This window comes from Propithecus coquereli, unplaced genomic scaffold, assembly GCF_000956105.1.
Source record: "Propithecus coquereli isolate 6110/MARCELLA unplaced genomic scaffold, Pcoq_1.0 Scaffold740, whole genome shotgun sequence".
Lineage (NCBI taxonomy): Eukaryota > Metazoa > Chordata > Mammalia > Primates > Indriidae > Propithecus > Propithecus coquereli.
Window position 1 is genome coordinate 81214 of NW_012153508.1, and position 23536 is coordinate 104749.

Here is a 23536-nt window from a genome sequence, read left to right on the forward strand (position 1 = left end):
TGTGAAACTTCAAATTTCTGAATGCTCTCTTCCTTTTAAATTCCATTTGCAAGCCAGTCAATTCTTTTCTATTCTCCTCTTTTCCTATAACAACTAACTGAATATTTTGGAAAACAAATCTAGTACACCATTTTGGCTTTAATCAACCACTTCTCCAAGGGCCAGAGACTCATTATACATGGACTACCTCTAAGTTATTCTATAGAATGTTTTAAAAGCTTGCCTATGCTTCATGTGAGCCTACATGTTTCCAGTCACCAAAGTCTGTTTCTTCACCATCCAAATGCCTCTAAACAAATTTGCCCACTTTCCAATTTCTGCATTAGTCTGGGTAGACAAACTGCTATCACAAATACACTTCAAAAAGTAAAATGACTCAAACACAATATAATTTGATTTTTCTCTTTTAACAGTACTGATATGCCTGAGTAACTTTCTGTGTGCAGTAATCCACTGAATCAGGCTGATCAAAAGTTGGCCATCCAGTAGAATCGCTTGAGCCCAGGAGTTTGAGGTTGCTGTGAGCTAGGCTGACGCCAGGCACTCTAGCCCAGGCAAAAGAGTGAGACTCTGTCTCAAAAAATAAATAAATAAATAAATAAATAAATAAATGTTTTCCTGTACTTATCCCATATCTTTTTCTCCCACTTTCACGGCAGCTATCTTGAAGGCATCAGAAGTAGTGGTCCTGAAAGAAAAGCTTACATCCTGATCTGATCTTTGCTAGAGGGAACAGTCCCTGTGTTAAACTGAAAAGTCTTTGGCCAGTTAAGGATTGGGGCCTTTGCCATTTAAGGATTTTGTTTTTCAGTCTCATTTATTACTGTTTGAGAGCTGAAAGCTGTGAGATTTTACAACCCTGTGAAACTTCAAATTTCTGAATGCTCTCTTCCTTTTAAATTCCATTTGCAAGCCAGTCAATTCTTTTCTATTCTCCTCTTTTCCTATAACAACTCACTGAATATTTTGGAGAACAACTCTACTATACTATTTTGGCTTTAATCAACCACTTCTCCTAGGGCCAGAGACTCATTATACATGGACTACCTCTAAGTTATTCTATGGAATGTCTTAAAAGTTTGCCTATGCTTCATGTGGGCCTACATGTTTCCAGTCACCAAAATCTGTTTCTTCACCATCCAAATGCCTCTGAACAAATTTGCCCACTTTCCAATTTCTGTATTAGTCTGGGTAGACAAACTGCTATCACAAATACACTTCAAAAAGTCAAATGACTCAAACACAATATAATCTGATTTTTCTCTTTTAACAGTACTGATATGCCTGACTAACTTTCTGTGTGCAGTAATCCACTGAATCAGGCTGATCAAAAGTTGGCCATCTTTAACATGTGGCTTCCAAGATTTCCTTGAAGTCATCTCCATTCCAGGCAGCCAGGAGCAGAGAGAGCATATGGAGGAGTATGCATGAGGGATATTTATGGGGCAGGCCTAGAAATGGTGCACATAGTTTTCACTCACATTGTTCAGATTTCAGTCGCATTGCCACAAACATCTGTAAGGGAGGCTGAGAAATATAGTCTATGTGCCTAGAAAAAAAGAATAGAACATAGAATTTAGGACATGGAGGTTGGAGAATACGTTTTAATTAAAATAGCCAATAAGTTGTAACACAAAAAAGTTCCTTCCTATAGAAGCATGGTGTAGTTGGTTTATGTCACTTCGATAACATGGACTTTTAAATCTATTTTGAAGATCAGTTCTTTTTTCTGCTTCATAAATTTTAAAGAATTCCAGTTTAAATTAAATGTGTCTATCTTCATGAAACCATAGTGAGTTTTCCACTGCAGCATTTGTGTCTTCCCATCTATAATCCTAGTATATTTTGTTTATTACTTCTGTTTTAGCTTTTATAATTATTTATACTAATTATTTATACTTCTAGGACTTGAATGTGTTTCTTGAATTGTGAAAAATTTCACTAACTTGTTGTTATAAATTACATTGCATCAACAAAAATACTTGATATGTAGAAAGATCTTATTGAATGAGAGATAAATAATGAATGAATTATATAAAATTTTTTCTAGCAAGTTATATTCAAAATCTTAAGATATTTGCATTCAAATTGTATGGTTCAGGGGAGATGACAGTGTAAATTAATGTAAAACAATCTCTCATATTTGCATGCTTACATACCAGACTCCATCTTTTTAGTCATCACCATGAATGGAAAACTGCAGCTGATGCCAAAGAAAAATGGACATTATTAGTGTTTGGTGTAAAAATTATGTAGTAGCTAACTGGAGTTGGTAAGAAGATATTTACAAAGCTTTGTGTCTCTTCACAAAACTGTTTGGTTTAGTACTGGAATTACAATGTAAATAGAAAAAACTATTTTTTCATAAAAATCTCCAAAAGTACATTACATAGCAGAATTTTGGCTATACTTTCTGGAATTGTGGTGAAAACATATATAGAAAGCATCATAAATGGATGTCCTTCTGTAACTGTTTGGCTATAAATCTGTCAGTGAGGGACAACATTAGAACTATTTTCATAGAAATGTCAATTGGAATGAAGATTTCTTTTCTGGTAGTGGCAACAGGAGAACTCGCATTCAGAATGCTGCCAAATGGGCTGGTTGGACTGGTAAACTGCATGGAATGGCTCAGGAGTTGGAAGGTCTCATCAGCTGATCTCATCCTCCCCAACTTGGCTATGTCCAGAATCATTCAACCGTGGGTAACACTATTCGATTCGTTTATGATGGGGCTATTTCCTCATCTGTATGCCACCAGTAAACTAGCAAAACTGGTTACTATTCTTTGGGCACTAACTAATCACTTAACTACCTGGTGTGTCACCTGCCTAAGCATTTTCTACTTGCTTAAGATAGCCAGTTTCTCCCTCTTCTTTTTCATCTGGCTGAAGTGGAAAATGAACAGAGTGGTCCTTGTCCTTTTCCTGGGGTCTTTGTTCTTATTGTCTGTTAACCTTTTAATGCAGGATGCTCTTCCTGAGTTGCGGCTGCATACCTGCAGAGTACATAAAAGAAACATGACTTTCCGTTTAGATGTATGTAAACCTTTCTGTCTTAAAATCCTTATTCTTCTTAGCTTGACCTATGTTATCCCCTTTCTTCTGTCCCTGATCTCTTTGCTCCTTTTATTTCTCCCCTTGGTGAGACACACCAAGAATTTGCAGCTCAATTCCCTGGGCTCCAGGGACTCGAGCACAGAGGCCCATAAAAGTGCCATGAAAATGGTGACAGCATTCCTCTTCTCTTCATTGTTTACTTCATTTCCACTCTAATAGGAAGTTGGATCTTCCTTAAGGTACAGAGTTATCAGGCCATGATGTTTGTCATTGTGATTTCAACTGTCTTTTCCTGAGCCCACTTCTTTATTATAATTTTGGGAAACAGCAAGCTAAGACAGACCACATTGAGACTACTGTGGCTTCTTAAATTCTCTCTGGGAAAAGAAAACCTTTAACTGATAAATAAGCCCAAGACTGTCTTACTTCCAAAATCTTTGTACATTTTCCATTACACAACGTTAGCTCTAAATTTAGGTAAATATGATTCTTTATCAGGAACCAACTGGCCAAAAGGCTTCTAAGTTTATCTCATAACATAATCACTGAAGTTCAAATGAACTTCAGGATGTGGACTTCCTTATTTTAGTGCTATTTCAGTTTTAGGGCAAAAAAAAGCAATCCGAACAGATTTATGACTTATAGAACAGACAAGTGCAGGAATGGGACAGCTTCATGTATGGCTAGAGTTAGATAAACGTGTGACACCTCTGGCCAAGCCCAAAATAAGTCTTAGAAAATTGGCATACTTGTTCTTAACCTCTATATTACTGTTCTCTGTTTTTCATTCTCATTCCTTTTCCCTCCCTATCTTCCTCTCCTTTTCCTCCTCCTTTCCTTTTTATACCCTATCTCTATTGTTTTTAAGCCTAATATACAGAATAAGGGAGGAATTTTTTAAAAAAATATCTGGTTATTTCTGCACCTTCTTCTCCAATTTTCAGAACTCAGTTTCACCAGTGCATATTGAGAACTCTATTGATGAACATTTAGGTTGCTTATAGGTTTTTTTGTTTTGTTTGAATCCCTCTTCTGCCACTTCATAGCCATGTGACCTCTTCAAGTAATGATGATCTTTGATGGCATTTTTTTGGTGGTGCTGAGGTGGCAGCCATGTTGGAGTGGGCTGTGAAGTGGCAGTTGTGGGGGGAGGGGGAGCAGAATGGGGCACCATCCACTTTGAGGGAGTAATTGTGAGGCATCTGAGCAGATCTGTAACTTAGGAAGGGTGAAGGTAAGTGGTTGAGAGTGTGTTTTGTTTCTTTGCTTTTGGACGGGATTTTTAGGTCTAGAAGATTTTCTGAATTTTATTGGTCGAGCAGAAGGAAACAGAGGAACAGAAAAGATTGGGGGTATAAAAGTGTAAGGGAGTAATTATTTGAAAGCTTGGGATGAGATCAAGAATATACGGCTGGAGAGTCTTCCCATGACAGAAGGCTATAGGCCAAGAACAAACAAATGAGTACACATGGGAACTTTAAATAAGGTAGAATTCCCCAGGGTTGGCTCTGGAAGTCTCTGTATGGTGGAATGTGAAGTAATGTGCTGAGATTAAGGGTAGGAGAAGAAGGATCAGGTTAGGGGAGAGTTTTATAGTAATTTTTAGAGACAGTCATTATGAGAACTGTGACAGGGAGGGAATTAATGATTAATAAAGGGATTCTTGAGTAACATTAAGTGCCCAGTGAAGATTAGATAGCAGGCATTCTCTAGCCATGCTTGGTACAGCTAAATCAAGACACAGTAAGGAGTTTCATAAGAAAAAATACATTTTAACACTCTATTATTGTTTAACAGAAGTTAGGAATTGAAGCATCCTGAGATGAAGATAATTCAAAGACTTTCAGTACAGATGCCCTAAACAGCAAAAATTTAAAAACTAAGAAGTATATTATTATTCTCCAGCCTTGTTTTTTTTTTGTTTTTGTTTTGTTTTGTTTTGGAGACAGAGTCTTGCTCTGTTGCCCTGGCTAGAGTGAATGCCGTGGCGTCATCCTAGCTCACAGTAACCTCAAACTCCTGGACTCAAGCAATACTTCTGCCTCAGCCTCCCGAGTAGCTGGGACTACAGGCATGCACCACCATGCCCGGCTAATTTTTTCTATTTTTAGTAGGGACGGGGTCTTGCTCTTGCTCAGGCTGGTCTCGAACTCCTGAGCTCAAACAATCCGCCTGCCTCGGCCTCCCAGAGAGCTAGGATTACAGGCGTGAGCCACCGTGCCCAGCCTCCACCCCTGTTTTTAAGCTCAAATTTCCCATTAAGCAGAATGTATATCCAGTCACTTAGAATACTCAAGTTTAGGTTTGTCACTTGAAAATAAGGCAGATGCTGTACTTATCTAGGAAAAAGGTATGTCTCTGGCAGGTGGGCTCCCTTAACGAGGTCCATGAGATGGACTTCACTGGAAGCAAATACAGAATTGGAGATGGTAAGTGGAATGAAAGCTCCTCAGTGTCTAGATCAGTTTCTGGCACATGGTAGGTAAATGAGGAATATTCTTTGACTAAAATACAGTTGTCCCTCGGTATCTGTGGGGATTGATTCCAGGACTTCCCTGCAGATACCAAAATCCGTGGACACTCACGTTCCTTATATACAATGGCATGGTACTTGCATATAACCTATGCATATCCTCCTGTATACTTTAAATCATCTGTACTTTACTTATGATACCTAATACAATGTAAGTGCTACATAAATAACTGTTATAATGTATTGTTTTTAATTCGTTTCATTTTTATTGTTGTATTTTTATTTTTAATTGGTTGTTTCAGAGAATATTTTCAATTTGCAATTGGTCGAATCCACATATAGGAAACCCATGGATGTGGAAGGCTGACTGTGTATATGTATATGTATATGAGTAAATGTATGAACTTATCCATGTCACTTTGGAGCACTAGTCCTACCAGATATAGTAAAATAGGGAAAATTCTGATTGTGCTGGTCATTTGGTAGTCCTGCCCAAGTCACTCAACATACAGCTATAGTAAAAGCCAGCTTTCAAGACAATTCAACATATTTACTCTCCTCTGCTTTTATTCTCCACCTCCCCCATTCCTTCTTTCCTAGAAGCTATGGGTTGCCAGAACTTTTATTGAAATGAAAACAAAGTCTAAGTTGATCATCTAAGATGTAAAAGAGCCAAACAAGTCCATTAATGTACCATTCTTTCCTATTCAGGACTCCAAAGCATGTGTGGTGTTGACGACTAATGAGTAATTTTGTGTTGATGGATATAAACAGTTATTTATGTATTCATCGAATCTTTAGTGATCACCGTGGTAAACCTGGTATAGACATTATCAGGAGTGGGACCTTAGTCCTTAAAAAGCTTAGTGTAGTAGTGACAGCCTTCCACAGACCAAGTAAAGTGAGCCCGCTTGCCAGAGACATAACGTTTTCCCTAGCCAAGAATAACATTTAGTAGAGATAACTAATGGCTCCTTATGGTACTTGGTAAAAGAGGTTGAGAGAGAGAAAGAAAATGCTTTGGGAGTACTTGTTGTGGTCCTGAAGTTTCCTTTAGTATTCTGCCATGATATGTAGTTTTTATGCATAAAATTCAGGTGTGTAGTCAAGTTTTAGTATAAAGGACAGTGGGGCGATGACTCACCCTGGATGCTACTTTTACAGTTCCTCTTGCTCCCTTCCTTTGGTGGATGAAGAACGTGCTCGTGATGCTCAGAGTTGGGAGTGGGCAGTTAGTCACCTCAGTAAATGGACTCCATCCTTCTATGGCGTAGACCGCAGTCTTGAGTCTGTCCTTTCCCCCAAATGCTGTATCAATTTCTGTGAGCATTTCCATCAAAATAAACACAGGGTGATAAAAATATTGATATCTTGTTGGGAGGTGTGTTACTTAGGTGTATGCATTTGTCAGAACTCATCAAACTGTACAGTAAATATCTGTGCATTATAACCTAATTCATATATATATATATAAAATGTGTCTTACTCTAGATATACTAAGATACATTCTATATTTAGCTAATATGTAATAATATATATTATATGTGTATATATTTTTTACTATATGTATAGTCACACATACATAGTCAGGGTCCAATCACCACCTCCACTGCTCCCACTCTGCCCTGAGCCACCAATAGGACACCTCTCATGTGAATTATTGCAATGGTTTTCTGACTGTTCTTCCTTCTACCTTTGCTGCCCCTGCAGCGTGTTCTTAGGATTGATACTTTTTAAAACGGAAGTCAGATTATGTTGTTCCTCAGCTCCAAATCCTCCAATGGCTTCCCATCTCCCAGAGCTTCGCTTCACTGTTTACATCACCCAGCAAATAAGGGAATAAGGAGCTTCTTCGGTTTGAACTGTGACTTTGAACCCAAGCTCCACTCCTTCGTTTTGGTAGTTATATTACTTGGTAATTTTTTCTTCAGCAAATATTCAAAGGAGTATGTATACATTAGCCATTTAGAATCCAGTAGTAAATCTGCTCCCCTGTAAGAATTATTGGATGGTGAAGTTTTAGTTTTCTAAATGGTTTTGTCTGCCCAAAAGGCCAAATTATAAACAGCAGGTTTCTAGGTAAGTATAGAATAAGAGACCTGGTTATTGTGTTATTTTGAACCTAAGGTACATATATTTGGATTATTCCTCATCCTTGATTTGTGGAATATCATGATTATAGGTCCATGTGCGTCCTACCTATATTCATCCATCTATTTAGTTAGTTCATTTTTTGAATGTGATCTTATTTCTGATTTCTAGCAATCACCTTCATTCCTGATTTTTCAAGTGCAAAAAGTTTATTTGAAAAGTAATTGTAGGAAAGACTGTTAGAGAAATGCTGGGAAGTAAAAGAAAGAAAAACTAATAAATGATACATTATCAAACAAGTTACCAGTCTGAGAGGAGCTTAATCCTCTGGCTAAATCTGGGAACTAGTGTAGATTACGTGAATCAGGAGAAAATGTGCTGGGGTATTTAAAGTTGATGACAGCTCCCAGGGAGGTTAATTCCCTGGCATTTCCAGACCACCATGTGCAATGGCAGAGGGCTCCCTGATATCTTATACAGTTAAAAGTTGAGCTGGTGTGCATGAAAACATGCATGGGTCACCAATAGCATCTGCCTCAGAAACTGAACAATGCTATTAATACATATGTTTTAAGGGAATTCCTGATTAGAATTTGAATGAATTTTATGCTTTTCAACATTTAGCCAGCAACTAATGGTTCTTTCCCAGTTAAAATAAATAATTTAGATGAGATTGACATTGGGATTCTTAATGCCTTACAAGTTTTAAAGACCATTGCTTAGTTTGATGAGTTGGTACAAATGTATAGGCTTGTGTAAGCAATACCCCAATCAAGATATGGAACAGAAATTCCCCTAGTGTCTCCTTCATTCACTCACCCTTTCCTACAAGTAATTATTATTCTACTTTCTATCATAGGTTGCCTGTTCTTGAATTTCTTATAAAAAGAATCATACAGTACGCAGTCCTTTGTGTGTGGCTTCTTCTGCTCAACATATTGCTGTGTGTATTATTTGTTCAATCTTTTTACTGTAGGATATTATTCCATTGTATTAGAATAATATTTCATTATATTAATTAACTATGTGAGGAAGCCTAGGAACTTCCTCTCAGAAATGTTTTTGAGGATATAGGAAAGTCTTTATAGAGAGCATGGGGTTTTTTCGAAGGCTTTTTATTTTTATTTTTGTTGAGTCAGAGTCTCACTCTGTTGCTTAGGCTGGAGTGCAGTGACATCATCATAGCTCACTGTAACTGAAGGCTTTTTATTTAGCCTTTTCATTTTAAAAAATACTTTGACCTAGCCATGAAAATTAACATAGCTTTATCAACACAGATGCCTGCTAAATTAGGCTGCCTCTAGAATAGCTCAAGCCACAGGCAAGGCAGAATTTTAGTAAGTATGGATGTTCTATTCTTAGTATTAGCACTTTACCACTTTGGGGTATGGCTCTTACTCTTCTGTGCAGTTCTTTAAAACCCATTTGAAATATATTTTAACTTGCCCTGTGGCCTTGTATACATGTGTTATCCTGGTGAATATAACATGTGGACTTGAAAAGAATGTTTCTGCATTTGGGTGTTTTGTTCTATAAATTGAATTAGGTCAAGATGGTTGATAATGTTGCTCAAATCTTCTGTATTACTGGGTTTTTTGTTTTGTTTCATTTTTTGAGACAGAGTCTCACTGTTTTGCCCAGGCTAGAGAGAAGTGGCGTCATCATAGATCACTGTAACCTCCAACTTCTGGACTCAAGCAATCTTCCTGCCTCAGCTTCCCAAGTATTAATAGCTGGGCCTATAGGTGTATGCCACCACAACCTGGCCTATTACTGTTTTTTTTTCCCTACCTTGTCTACTAATCCAAAAGAAGGCTGAAAAGGAAGAACAAATGATAGATGGGACAAAAAGTAAAAAATGGGAGAAAGTAGACTAAAATCCAGCCATATCAACATTTATGTTAAATGTAAGTGGACTAAATTTACCTAATTCTCCCTTATTCTGTTGTTTCATGTATTTTGAAGCTTTGTTAGTAGTTACAAAAACATGTATGCTTGTTATGGCTTATTGATGGATTCACTCACCATTATAAAATATCTCTCTTTCTTTCCTTCTAGTAATACTTACTGATTTGTAGTTTGTTCCCCTCATATTAGTATACCTACTCCTGAAAAAAAAATCTACTTCTGCTTTCTTATGCTTACTATATGCATGGTGTATCTTATTTTTCATCGTTATACTATTATATTTCTTTATATTTAAAGTACAACTGTATAAACAGCATATAGTTCTTTTTGTAAAACTATTCTGATGATCTCCAGCTCTTATTACTGTTTGTTCCATTTATATTTAATACAGTTATTTATATGGTTTAGTTTAAATCTGCTATCTTGGCTTTTGATTTTTCTTTTATCCCATCCATCCACTGTTCCTCCATTACTGCATCTTTAGGATTAAATAAAATTGAAGTTTTTATTAATATTCCGTTTTATCATCTCAATTGGCTTTTTACTTATATCTTTTTTTTTTTTCATAACATAGTCTCACTCTGTCACCCTGGCTAGAGTGCAGTGGTATCATCATAGCTCACTGCAACCTCCAACTCCTGGGCTCAAGCAATCCTCCTGCCTCAGCCTCCTGCCTCAGTCCCTCCTGGGACTATAGGCGAGCACCACCACGCCCAGCTAATTTCTTTCTATTTTTAGTAGAGATGGGGTCTCACTCTTGCAGGCTGGTCTCAAACTCCTGACCTCAAGTGATCCTCCCCACCTTGGCCTCCCACAGTGCTAGGATTACAAGTGTGAGCCACCACGCCTGGCTTATCTTTTTATTTTATAGTTTTAGTGGATTACATTATTTATTCTTATCACAATCTGCCATGAATTAGTATTAAACATCTTTGTGTATAATGTAAGAATTTTACCCCCTTCTGACCTTTGAGCCAGCAGGATTGGAGTTTTCTTCAGGAGTCCTAGCCACTCTGCATCACATGGTTTGGGGGTGCCCACAGGTGAAAGCTGTATAAATGTGAATCTTTTCCATTATGGTTCCTTTTTCTTAAGAGCTAAATTCCCTCCAGTTTCTACCTGCTTTTGGTCACTTTCCAGTTTCTTCAAAAAATGTTTTTATATTTCATACAGTGTTTTGAATCACTATATGGGTGACAGTTTGTCCAGTAATATTACCAAACTGGAATTTCCATTTTGTTATTAGCAAAAGTGTTACAAGCATTTTTGAATTATTACCCAACTCAAAAACTTGGCAATAACCTTGTTACTTGGTAACTTGCATCGTTCTCTTTTTTCTTTTTCTACAATTTTATTGAATTTGTATGTATTTCTAAATTTTTTATATATTAATATATAATATGTTTATAATCTATATCAATTAGCTGATATATATAATGAATTTTTTATTTACCATTATATTGTGTGCATTTATCCGTTCTACACATATATTTCTTTAGTTTGTTTTGACATCTGTATGTCATTCCATTGTGTGACTATCCCATAGTTTATTCATTCCCTCTCATGTTGATGGACATTTGGGTTGGTTTTATATTTTTGTTCTTGTAAAGAATCCTTCTATGAATGTTCATGTATTGCTCTTGGTTGTACCTTGGAGTAAATATTGGTGTATTGAAAATGAATGTGAATGTTTAATTTTAGATGAATTGTTGAAAGTGGTAGACCATCTTACATTCCCACCACCATTCTATAAGAGATTCTGTGAAACTGGGCATGGTGTCACATGCCTGTAGTCCCAGCTACTTAGGAGGCTGAAGCAGGAGGTTTGCTTGAGCCCAAGAGTCTGAGTCCAGCCTGGGCAATCTAGTGAAATCCCATCAAAAAACTAGCAAACAGGCTGGGCGCGGTGGCTCACGCCTGTAATCCTAGCACTCTGGGAGGCCTAGGCGGGCGGATTGTTTGAGCTCAGGAGTTCGAGGCCAGCCTGAGCAAGAGCGAGACCCCGTCTCTACTAAAAAAAATAGAAAGAAATTGGCTGACAACTACAAATATATAGAAAAAATTAGCCAGGCATGGTGGCGCATGCCTGTAGTCCCAGCTACTTGGGAGGCTGAGGCAGTAGGATCCCTTGAGCCCAGGAGTTTAGGTTGCTGTGAGCTAGGCTAATGCCACGGCACTCACTCTAGCCAGGGCAACAGAGTGAGACTATGTCTCAAAAAAAAAAAAAAGCTAGCAAACAACAAAAGATTCTGTGAATCCACATCCTATACAACACTTGGTGTTGTTAAATTTTTTCATTAATTTACTGTGTTTAAAATAATATCACGTGGTTTTAAACTCCTCAATTATTAATGATATTAAGCATCTCCTCATATTTTTATTGGTTGAAAAATATTCCTCTTCTTGTAAGTGTCTGTTCATGTCTTCACTCCTCTCATTGCTTTTTATTGATTTGTAGGCATTCTACACTTGGAATATCACTGAAATAGACCTCCTATATTTGACTACTTTTAATTTATTAGAGAGATCTTTGGCCTTTGAATCTGTCACTGCTCCCTGGCCACCTATTGAATGCGCAAACCCTCCAAACTGGACCCCCTTATCCTGCTCCATTTCCCTCCCCCTTATTACCTACCACCTTTCCCATATTATATGTGTATTTATTACTTGTATTTACTGTGTTTTCTTTATTAGTACATGTAGGCTGCTACACGATAAATGTAGAGATTGAAAGTAAGCATTTATAAACTTTCACAGCAATTTAACATTGTCATCATGTTTTCCTTATGTTAAACAAAGGATTGTTCTCTAATGAATTAGAAATTTTTGTAAAAACTGGTTCTTCACTACTTCGAAAAGCATGCTCTAGGTTGTCTCATATCTTCATGTTCTAACATTTGAAAGGCTCATTGAACAGAACAGAGAAGAAACAGGTAACCACCTGTCATACTTGAAGTGTTTGTGCTCTACACAAAATATAGCTGGTAAAAAAGATGAATTTTTTTTCTATTTTAGTGAGATGGTAAGTGTGTTTTTCTAATGTGGGTGTTACTTTGTTTTATTGGTATTCCCATGTTTATAGCTGAGCCTGGTATGTGTCTCTTTGTTTTCTCTATAAACATATATCATATGAAATCCAGCTTAATCCTTTATGCTCTCAATTTTTATGTTTTGTGTCTTCCAGACTGAAGTATGGTTATTAAACGTGTGCCCCACCTCTTTGGATTGTACGCTGGCTGAGTGTGCAAGTCAATTTGTTAGAATCACCTCGGTTCATAACCTAACTTGTTGATACTTTGGTTTCTGGGTAACTAAACGCATGCCTTGGGTATTTTTTTTGTGGTAGTATTCCACATAAAATGATATTTTATACCTTCTGAAGTGAGTAAAGTTCTAGAAAACCACTAGATGAAACTACTTTAAAATCAAAGTGATATTTCCCAACAAATTTTTGGTATTTTGTTAAAATAAATGTATAGTAGGGAATTGAGTCAAGAAACTGATACCAGAACTATAAATATATTTGTGAAAATAAAGTGGTAAGTGAGATCTGGCTGCTTGGAAACAGAGAGCAAAGGTTTCTGTTAAGCAGCGCGCCCTTTCTTTCCAGGTATTTGCTATACTACTGCATCTGCAAGGCAGCAAGAGCCTTATTCAGGTCTATTGGGAGATTCTGCATGGGTGCTTGGGCTGGCACCTGAAATGCATTCATTCATGTTGAAAATCACATTATCTTATCTTTTTCTTGTCTATGACCAAATATTTTACAAGCATAATCTCAAAATACTTTTAACAGATGAGGCAATGAGTAGATTGTGACACAATTTCAGCATAAACCTGTTCTTCAAATAAAATCAGAAAAGCAGAAATTCAGTGTTATACTGGAAGTCAGACAGACCTAGATTAAAAACTAACCTTTGCTGTATTTACTTGCTATGCTTCGTGTAAAAATCAAATATCTTCGATCCTCACTTGTAAAATGGAGATGAATGTATCCATTTTATAGGTTTGTTGTCATTATTAAGGATTATGGATAACTTACATAAAAGTGTAAGAACCACTATGGGCACTTAATTACATTACAAAATACCAGTAGGGGTTTGTGTGTGTATGTGTGTTTAGTACATATGTTAATGAATCCTTTTCTTAGACAATTCTTAAAGCAAACCGTTATACAGAAAGAAAAAAAGCAAACAAGAGAGCAGAGATTGGTGGGGCTGGTACAGGGAGGAAGGAGTCTTGTCTCGCCAGCACCTCTCATGCGCCCAGCAAGCTTCCACGGCCATCCCTGGTACACTTCACACAGTCCTAGAGCTCTGAAGTAGAGCATGGAAACCATTCTACTGGATGTTAAAGACCTTGAGGGCAAGAACCGAATCTTCTTTATTACCTGATTCAGGTATGGCATGTGGTCTTGTGCTACAGATGATTGGCCACAGCTTCCTAAATGGTTAGGTTGATTCGGCTCCACTACTTCTGAAGTTCTCTCTCCATATTTTACTGAGAAACGTAGTTCTAACTGGAAGCTGAATTAGCAAACTCACTTGCAAGCCTGTGTCATGTAAAGGATGCAATGACAGCATAATTATTTTTTCAGGTCTAGGTTGGAATTTGCCCTTGACATATAAGAAGATGATGAGTGATGAAAGTGACATGTTGGCCATGGCGTTGGAGCGGATGAGTGGCATCAGAGCAGGTAACCTGCATCCTCTGAAAGATGGAATCATGACATTTACTCCGCTTGGTTGGCTTTTTCATTACAAGTCTCTTACTACCTTTTCACTTTCTTAGTTTCATTTCTTGGCTCTCTACAATGCCTTTGGGTTCCCATGGTTTCATTTCTTCATTTTCTCCTTGTGTCTATTCTCCATTTTCTGCCAGAATTATTCTCAAACTGAATTTTAAAATACCAAAAATTCCACTTCCATCCTAGGTTTTTGATCAAGGATAAAGAATCTACACCTCCGGTGATTCTGGTGTAGACGGTCTGTGGACCACACCTTGAAGGACACTCCACAACCCAATATCCATGAATGTTCTCATCTCTTCCCTCAAATCAACGTTCACTTTTCACCAATGACTCTCACATTTATTTTGTTATTGTTTGGAGATGGGGTCTTGTGTGTTGCCCAAGCTGGAGTGCAATGGCTGTTCATAGGTGCGATCATAGCTCACTGCAGCTTCAAACTCCTGGGCTCAAGCAATCCTTGTGTCCCAGACTCCCGAGTGGCTGGGACTATAGGTGTGCACCATCGAGCCTGGCTTGTTCAATTTACATCTATTTACTATCCCAATTCTTTGCTAAGCTTCCCAGTCCCTATTTCTAACTTCCAACCAAATATCTTCCTGAAATGTCCTATAAGTACATCAGTGTTATTTACAGCATTGAGCTCATTCATTATCTTTCCTTGGAAATTCCTCTAATGGTCTTTTTCTCAGTTCATTTTGTAACCCTCCATCCACACTTTCCTAAGCCAGAAATTTAAGTCATTTTAGACATTTTGTCCCTCATGTTCCCCATTTAGCTAATCAAGTTCTGCAAATTCTGCCTCCTCCCAGATTCTGCCTTTTCTTTTTATCCTCTCTAAAATATGTCCTGTCTGTGCTACCGTTATCTTGCTATGGCCAAGTAACCTTTCCACGTGATGCCCCTGAGACTCTTGCTTTCCTGCTGTAGTCCATCCTTCTTGACACCACCAGAATCTCCTTTCTAAAACACAGATCTCATCATATGATTCCCTTGTCAAGGATCTTCAATGGTTGCCTATCGTGAAAGGAGAGCAAAGGCAGTAAACCAGCACAGCTTTGTCTTGCACGTGGAAGTGGGGGCTGACTAGCAAGTGAACCCTTGAGGTCTCCAGGAATGCTGGCTACCTTAGGTCTCATGTCACATTATGGTTTTTGTCTGAAGAGAGGAACTTTTATGTATTTAGGAACTCATTATAACAAGGAGAGGGATGAATATGTACCAGTAGGTGGATTTGTCACCCCCCCTACCCCATGGTCAAGGTCAGAGTGCAGTTGAGCTCTACTCCTCCTGGATTCTAGTTGTGCTGGCCCCACCTGCTTATTTTTTCTGGTGATAAATTTGACCTTATTCTGTTTGGTTGTTCTAAGTCCTGTTCAGAAGGTTCTTTTTCTCCTGAGGGAAGTGGCATGCCATAGTTGGTTATGCTTCTATGTCCTGGAGACCCAACTTCAATTTAACCTCCTTTGTAAGTTAGAGTACTGCATTCAGTTCTTGTAATATCATTTTGAAAGAGTTCTTGGCAAGCTAAAACTTGTCTAGGGAAGGTGAACGTGAACACCAAGAGTCTAATAACCAAATCTGGTAAGGAATAGGCTAAGTTTAATCTAGAAAAGTGTTTCCTTTCTCAGGGCATGAAACATGCTTCCAAATACTAGTTGAAGGACTATTATGTGGAAAAGATATGGACTTACTGTCATGATTTCAGAAAATATTACTAGAACCAATTCTAGGCTTTTACCAGAGATTCTTACCTTATACTCTTAGAAAAACTCTACTTGAGAGAAATGATATTTCTAGAATAGGATTTGAAGGTTTTACATTTTATATATTCTATTATATTAGTGTATTTATTTCTTAGCCCCAAGAAGGGCTTCAGACCCTTTCAGACAGTTATCAAGAAAAACAAAGATTCCCCAGGTCCCACCTCAAACTAAGTCAGTGAGAAGCTTTGGGGGTAGGTAGGACCTAGGTTTATATTTTTTCAAACTAACTTCAGTAATTCTCTAACTGGGGTAGGAGGGAGAGGAGGAAAAATGACTATAAATATTTGGAAACTTTCTAAATATTCATCTCTCCCCTATGCCCACCTTGTTTTGTGAAGGCAATTTAACAGAAGGGGCTGTCACGGACACATACATTTTTAATAATATTATCAGGTGATCCTAATGCTCAAAACTGCTGGAATAGAACACCACAGCCTGACTGGGTTTTAATGCTCTTCTGTTTCTCCCTCCCCCTGACATACCCTTCTCAGTTTTTATTTTTCTGGGTTCTCATCTCAGCCTACAGGGCTCCTAGGAGATGGATTCAGAGGGTTGCGTGATGCAGTTAGCGCTGTGCCTTGTGTATCAACAGTGACCATTACTAGAGTTTGGCAGATACTGGTCTAAATCATTTGGTCCAGTATTAGGAAGGTCAGTGGAATGGACTAGCTGAAAGAGAATTTCTGTTTCCATTGTCACAATTGACCAAGCCCGATGGCCACCTGGGGAGAGAATTCACGCATTGGTTTGCATGTATCATCCAATTGCAGACCTTCAAACATGTGAGGTGATAACCTGACCGTAAGAGTGACTGATTTGTAAGTATAAATGTAGTATGTGTATTTGAAGGACCAGAAAATAAAAATCAAAGAGATAAAGAGGTATATATGATTGTTTTCATAATGGATTGCAGGTCAGTTGTGTGAATTTAAAAGTAGTAGAATGTTTTCTCCTATAAGTAATAAAAACAAAGGTGGCCGTAAACCTTTTCTTTTTGAGACAGGATCTCCCTGTGTTACCCAAGCTAGAGTGCAGTGGCATTGTCATAGCTCACTGTGACCTCAAACTCCTGGGCTCACACACTCCTCCTGCCTCAGCCTCCTAAGTAACCGGGACTACAGGCATGCGCCAGCATGCCCATCTAATTTTCCCATATTTTATAGAGACAAGGTTCTCACTCTGTGGCCCAAGCTGGTCTTGAACTCCTGGGCTCAAGCAATCCTCCTGCCTGAGCCTCCCAAAGTGCTGGGATTACAGGTGTGAGCCACTGGGCCCAGCATGTAAAACTACTTTTTAAGGCTGATATTAACAAGAGCATTTGACGGTGGGCCGCAAACTAAATCATAGGGGAAATGTTTAGACACACGTGCTTCGCACTTACATACACAAATGCACACATGTGATTCCGTGAAATCTGGAGATTAAATTCCAGTAAGTTAACTGGAAGGTGGCCTTCATGCCTTCGAAATTGTGCTATGCAGTTTCCACCTCAGTATAAATCCTTTTCAGGGATTTTTGAAGATTTTATGGTCTGCATATGCATGGTTCCACCTGGACTCATCTACGACCCTATCCATGGTTTCCGTGAGGCCAGCACACCTCACACCAAAGCCCACCAGGCTCTTTATCTTTCTATTCTAGACAGTTGGCCTTCGTGTTAGGTATAGGACCATTGATATTTCCCACCAATTATATGGTTTTTATTTTTGTACCAAATGGCTATGACTTACAGAGATTTACATGATTGAATTATCGTTTTCTTGTTCCTTGTTTTGATTATTCCTCAATGTGGTTAGACTGGTTTATCGCCTTCAGCTTTGGTATTTTATCTAATATAAATCCCATTGTCTCTCTCTGTGATTTTCCTTTAACCTAGGTTCTAAGGCTCTGGAGTATTCCAATGGGTTTCTGATTGCCACTGTTCCACTTCTCTGTTCACAGGAAGCTTGCGAGCTCTGCACCTTGTGGAAGACCTGTGTGGACTGTTAGAGACAATGGAAACAGATGAGAAGGAAGGCCTGAGATGCCAGATCCCAGACTCAACAGCAGAAATGCTTATTGAATGGCTTCAGAGTCAAATGGTAGATGTTACAGGCTGTGTTGTGAATCTTTTGTTGCTTATTCCAAAATTCAGAGCATAGCATAAGTGACTACAACAAGAAAAAAAATTGTAAGGCAAGAGATTTACTCTGATTTTGTCCCTTAAGAGATTCCAATTTCATTTTGACTCTAAGGCTAACTTTTTAAAAAGCGCTGGTAGTCTGCATTTTATGATTGCTGACAAGTCACCTGATTTTGCCCATCAAAATGGCTTTTAGACTGTGCCTGAACGACCTACTGTGGCTTACCGCAAATAGCTGTGTAAGAGAAAGAACCTTGCACATAATAGATGTTTTCTCAGTAATATTGGGACGTTCACTCAAAAGCACCAATGGCAATTCTAAATGGAAAGTGTAATGAATACACACTTCCGAAAGCAGCAAGGTTTGTGGTAGTATTTGATATGAAGTGCCATCTAGTGGTTCGTGGCAATCATTTCAATTCTAGTTCTTGAGTTAGATTGAGTTGAGTGTTACTGAACAACAAGGCCTCTTTCTAGGCATCCTTCCCCCCAAATTGATGACATGGAAGAGCTGTCCTTTCTCTGGGCACAATGGTAAATACCATGGTTTTAATATGTGATGACCACATACAATCTAAAGAATGTCACAAAAACAGATCCAAAGAGTAGGAATCATACTATTTTGTAAGTATTTAAAGGACACTCAATTTTCAGTAAGATGCACTAATATGCTTGTGAGTTAATTGCGTTTATATAAAAACTAATGAACATTGTATGAAAGACTCAATTCTGCTTTTGGATCTGTGGTAGAAATGAAAGCTGCTTGCTTGGGGAACCTTGATAGTACAACCCGTTTTCACGTGATGTGGCACAAATACTGGTGCTCCCAACCAGTGCTGCGCTAAGTTCTTATGTTCCCACCCAATGTCGCTCTCCACTTCTGAGTGCAAACAGTACCGTTGATCCTTTCATGGTGGTACAGCTATACCACCTTCACAATCGGAGATATTTTACTTTTTAAAATATACGACGGCTTGCTGTTATACTTTGTATTTACTCTGCAAGTTTGTCCTCCAGAGATTTAAGGTACCAGGTTTGCTGATTTCTTTGGGGATGGTCTTATGCTCTGAAATTAGGTGTTTTCTAGCATATTCCTTAGCCTGTTTTACATCCTATCTCACCCTTCTTTACTGAATGTTTTTCTGAATATTTAGCATGTAGTGAGAAAGGAATTTACTGTTGTTAGAAGAACCTGTTCCCCTAGCCCACATCCAGAGGCTGCCAATGACAGTAATAACTTAAGAGAGTACCTGTCGTTAAATTTTTGACATTTTTTCAGAAATTGTCAATGGCGCCACATCTTATTCAGAGTCATATCCAAAGTGCTTACTATGGGATGCAAGGCTTTATAGGATTGGCTCCCCATGACTCTCGGGCCTGACCTCTCATTACAGCGCTTCCCTTTTTCAATCCACTCCAGGCACATTGGCTTCTTCGCTGATTCTCAAACATGCCAGGTAAACTGGCCACAGGGCCTGGGCTCGAGCAATTCTCCTACCTCAGCTTCTCGAGTAGCTGGGACTACAGGCAAGCACCACAGCACCCAGCTACTTTTTTCTATTTTTTTAGTAGAAAGGGAGTCTCACTCTTGCGCAGGCTGGTCTTGAACTTCCAGCCTCAAGCAATCTTTCTGCCTCGACCTCCCAGAGTGCTAGGATTACAGGCGTGAGCCACCGCATCCGGGCTTGGTTGCTTTTTAAATTGAACTCTCTAGATGGTCCCGTTTAACTATTTTGGATTCCAGCTGGCTTTTATTCCTATTGTATTTGAATAAGGAATCAGGAAATCTATTGGGATCATATATTTTATGGTTTTGAACCAGTTAAAAGCTATTAAAAATCACATATACTACTACATGTTTCCAAATATTTTTTGTGTTTCTTTCATGACTTGCATATGACAGCAGAGAAAATAAAAAATCTATACTTTCTTTCTCAGGCTATATTTCCTGTGGCATTTATACCATGCATAAATATAGCCAAATCCTATTTAAAAGGGGGGGGCAGGAGGGAGGGGAAGAAAGAATGAGCATCAATATATGCAGATGAGTGAGGTGCTAGGGAGGGCACAAGACGATTTACAAACTCTGCCCAGGAGCCGAACATAACATTATACAAACAAGCAAACTCAGAAGAAGTTAATGAGTTTAAGACAGAAAGTGATAAAATGCTGATAAGCATGGCTAGTCAGTGCTACCAGAGGCAGTCGTTTGTGGACTGAGTGTTTGAGCTTTCTGGGGCAGAGAGAAAGGCTTCAACAGTTCTGGGTGTGCAACGCACACTCACAAAGCTTTGCCTGCTCCTGGGTGTGTGTCTACTGTCAGTGAAGAATATTACCAGCCATTGTTCCTTTGGGGTCATTATTTTCTCCTTGATAAGAAATTGTTGTGTAGTTTGGAGAAAACATGCCCAAATGCTTCACATGCCTGTCTTACCTCTTTTGAGGTAAATGATCCAAATTCCATTCTCCTGTTTTCTGTTTGGCAATGACAGCTTTGCTGAATTCAATTCAGGCTCCTTGGATTAAAAACACGCGATTTTCATTTTCCCACAATACCTCGATGTTAAAGAGGGTCAGCCTCACCCGTATTATTTCCTTCTTCAGACAAGTGGACACCTTCCTGGGAACGGAGACGTGTATCAGGAAAGGCTGGCGCATTTAGAAAGTGATAAAGAATCCTTCGTTTTTCGGGCAAGTGATTTTAAAGTGTTCATCTTTCCTACAACATACTTATAAAGACTGTCTTAAATTGGGATGGCAAATTCAAATGCTTACAGCCACCAGACTGCTCATGGCAGTAAGCGCAGTAGGGAGTGGTGAGGCCTGGGGCGGAAGGAGGCGTGTGCGCCCAGTCTAGAGGGAGCCGCCCTTAATCAGCTCAGCTCTTCCAGGGCCAGTCTGAATAGAGGCCCAGTGTCATCTGATGTGACTTTCTGATCTCATCCGTCATCTGATCTGATTTTCAATATATAGCAGAAATTCAGATATATCAATATCCATAGTATAAAAATATGAATATATTAATATATAAGTACATATTTCTGAATCTGGATATATACTTTTAATTTTTTAATTTTTTCAAATGATACCATGGGCCAGACAAAACACAACAGTGAAAAGAGTCTCACTTGTGGGCTAAATTTGAGTCCGTTTCTTCATAATATGTTAAAATGTTTGGCAGTTATTTTTCTTTTGTATTTTGAGCTAAATGAATTGAAGTATATTTACTAGGCTGGTGATTATTGAGGAAAAACTCAGAGATTCGCAGTAAGCACGGAGGTTGAGGGAGTCACCCAATAGCCAGGTCCTCACAGGCCTTTGAATGTGTTGAGTTCTGATCTGAATCATCTTGAAAGATCTCATGGAATTTGAATTTTCTGGTTTCTTCTCCTTATTCTTCTCGAAGTATCAAATTGGAATAGTCCTTGATAATTTCTGTTTCAAACATTAACTTCATTTCCTCTCTGAACCTCTAATACTATCTCTCTCTGCCCCCAGAAAGATAATTAGTATGCACACACTCTCTCTCATAAATGGTTGAAATGGTTTTAACCTGTAAAGTATTGTACATCCCTAATCAACGCTAACTTTCTCCAAAATTGTATAGGACTCTTTAGATCAAAAAGCTACATATACATGGGAATGTGAAGGACCACTGTCGCCTTGTTAATTTTCAGCTTATTTTTCTTTACAACCATATGAGTGGTAGGATCATTGCAGTGTTTGTTCCATTTAGAGAAATAAAGCATGCAATAGGACCCACATTCTTTCTAACTCGTTGCTGTATTGTACTCCAAATACAGGTAAGTGTGTTAACAGAGCAGGTGGAGGCTCAGGGAGAGAAGATTAGAGATTTGGAGTTCTGTCTCCAAGAGCACAGACAGAAGTTGAATGCCACAGAAGAAATGCTGCTGCAGGTTTGTGCAGAAGCCAGCACCAAGGTGGGCTTTTCCAGATGAGTTATTTGAGTTATTACATTTCTATGTTGTATTTGCTCTGATGCAGCAGTAAATTTCGAGATTGACTTAGACCAGCGCATTTTATGCAAAAACCCAGAATAGCAGAATCTCAAAACACATACATAACATAAAATGTTTATGTAATTAGAATCTGGAATAAAATATTAAGAGGATTGTAGGTTATTTTAATTTTCTTCCTTTTTTTTTTGGCATTCAGGTGGTTTTCTAACTCTCATCCAAGAGCATATATTTTATGACTAAGAAAAAAGACAAGTACCACATATGACCTTTGTTACTGGGGAAAAAACTCATAATGTATACACACATGTGCGCACACACACGGTGCTCACATGTGAGAGGCTCTGTAATATAGCAGATAGTGTACATACTGGAGCAAAACGCTCGGGTCTGAATTCCTGGTCTGCCATATCCTTGCCGTATAACTTTTGGCAAATTCTTAACCTTTCTGTTTCTCAGCTTCCTCATCTTTTGAATAAAGATAATAGGAATTCTACTTCATAAGATTGCCATGAGGATTGAAAGACTGTGTGTTAGAACAGTGCCTGACACATAGTAAACACAATGTCATCATCGTCATCATCAATGTTATCATCAGGCTTAAGAACATATAAGGTTTATATGTGTGTGTGTATCTATATAACCTGTCTTCCCCAATAAACTGACATGTGTTTATTGATGCTCAAAGAAGGGTAACAAAAGTAAATAATTTTTTAAGTGTATATATTCAGTAATTATACTTTGCTGCATCCTTTACTTGATTGGTGCTGCTTTGTAATCAGATGAAACAAACTCACATGTGGCTGCTTATAATAAAACAATTTTCAATGTATCTCTTAAATTCTAATACGAACTTCTGAGCAGGACTTCTTCAAAAAAAACTCAGAGATTGCATCTGATGGCTGAAATATGTGACTTGAAGTTAAAACTGATGGCTATGGAGAAGGACAAATTGGATTATGAAGATAGGTCTAGAGACACAGATGTGACCCTGTCTGTCTGTCTGTCTCTCTTCCCACCCCCACCTCTCACACACAGTCCTATAGCAAAGTTGAAATTCCCTGGAGGTGTGTGCAGGGGAGGTAGTTAATTACTCTGTGCCTCCACCCTGCTTCGTTTTAAGAATAAACTTTAATTACATTGACTTCTGATCACTAAATGCAAATGGAAATTTTTATTATAAAAAAAATTTTTGTTAAGACTTTTGATATGCAATATTAATCTTTTCATTAACCTTTAAAAATACATTTGACTTCAGGATATTTGGATCATCCACCCATCCATTCGTCCATACTGATTTTCTTAATTTTATAAATAATGGGTTTAAATACATGGTTTTACTAGTAGTTATTATTTAGGCACCCTGATTATTTACTATGTCATTGGATTTTGC

General features: G+C 38.3%; 1 protein-coding gene and 1 pseudogene across 2 annotated transcripts in view; both read left to right on the forward strand.

Annotated features, from left to right (window-relative positions):
* The first annotated feature begins 14135 nt into the window (after nucleotides 1–14135).
* LOC105824481 lies at nucleotides 14136–22206 on the forward strand (annotated as a pseudogene). The gene is made up of 4 exons (XR_001138202.1): nucleotides 14136–14227; nucleotides 17921–18125; nucleotides 20771–20857; nucleotides 21970–22206. The product of XR_001138202.1 is annotated as a liprin-beta-1-like (transcript).
* Nucleotides 22207–23080: 874 nt separating this feature from the next.
* LOC105824477 (taste receptor type 2 member 50-like) overlaps nucleotides 23081–23536 on the forward strand; it is a 40993-nt gene continuing 40537 nt past the window's right edge. Inside the window, 1 exon segment of the mRNA XM_012661925.1 lies at nucleotides 23081–23140. Within this exon segment, the coding sequence (XP_012517379.1) occupies nucleotides 23081–23140 (60 nt within the window).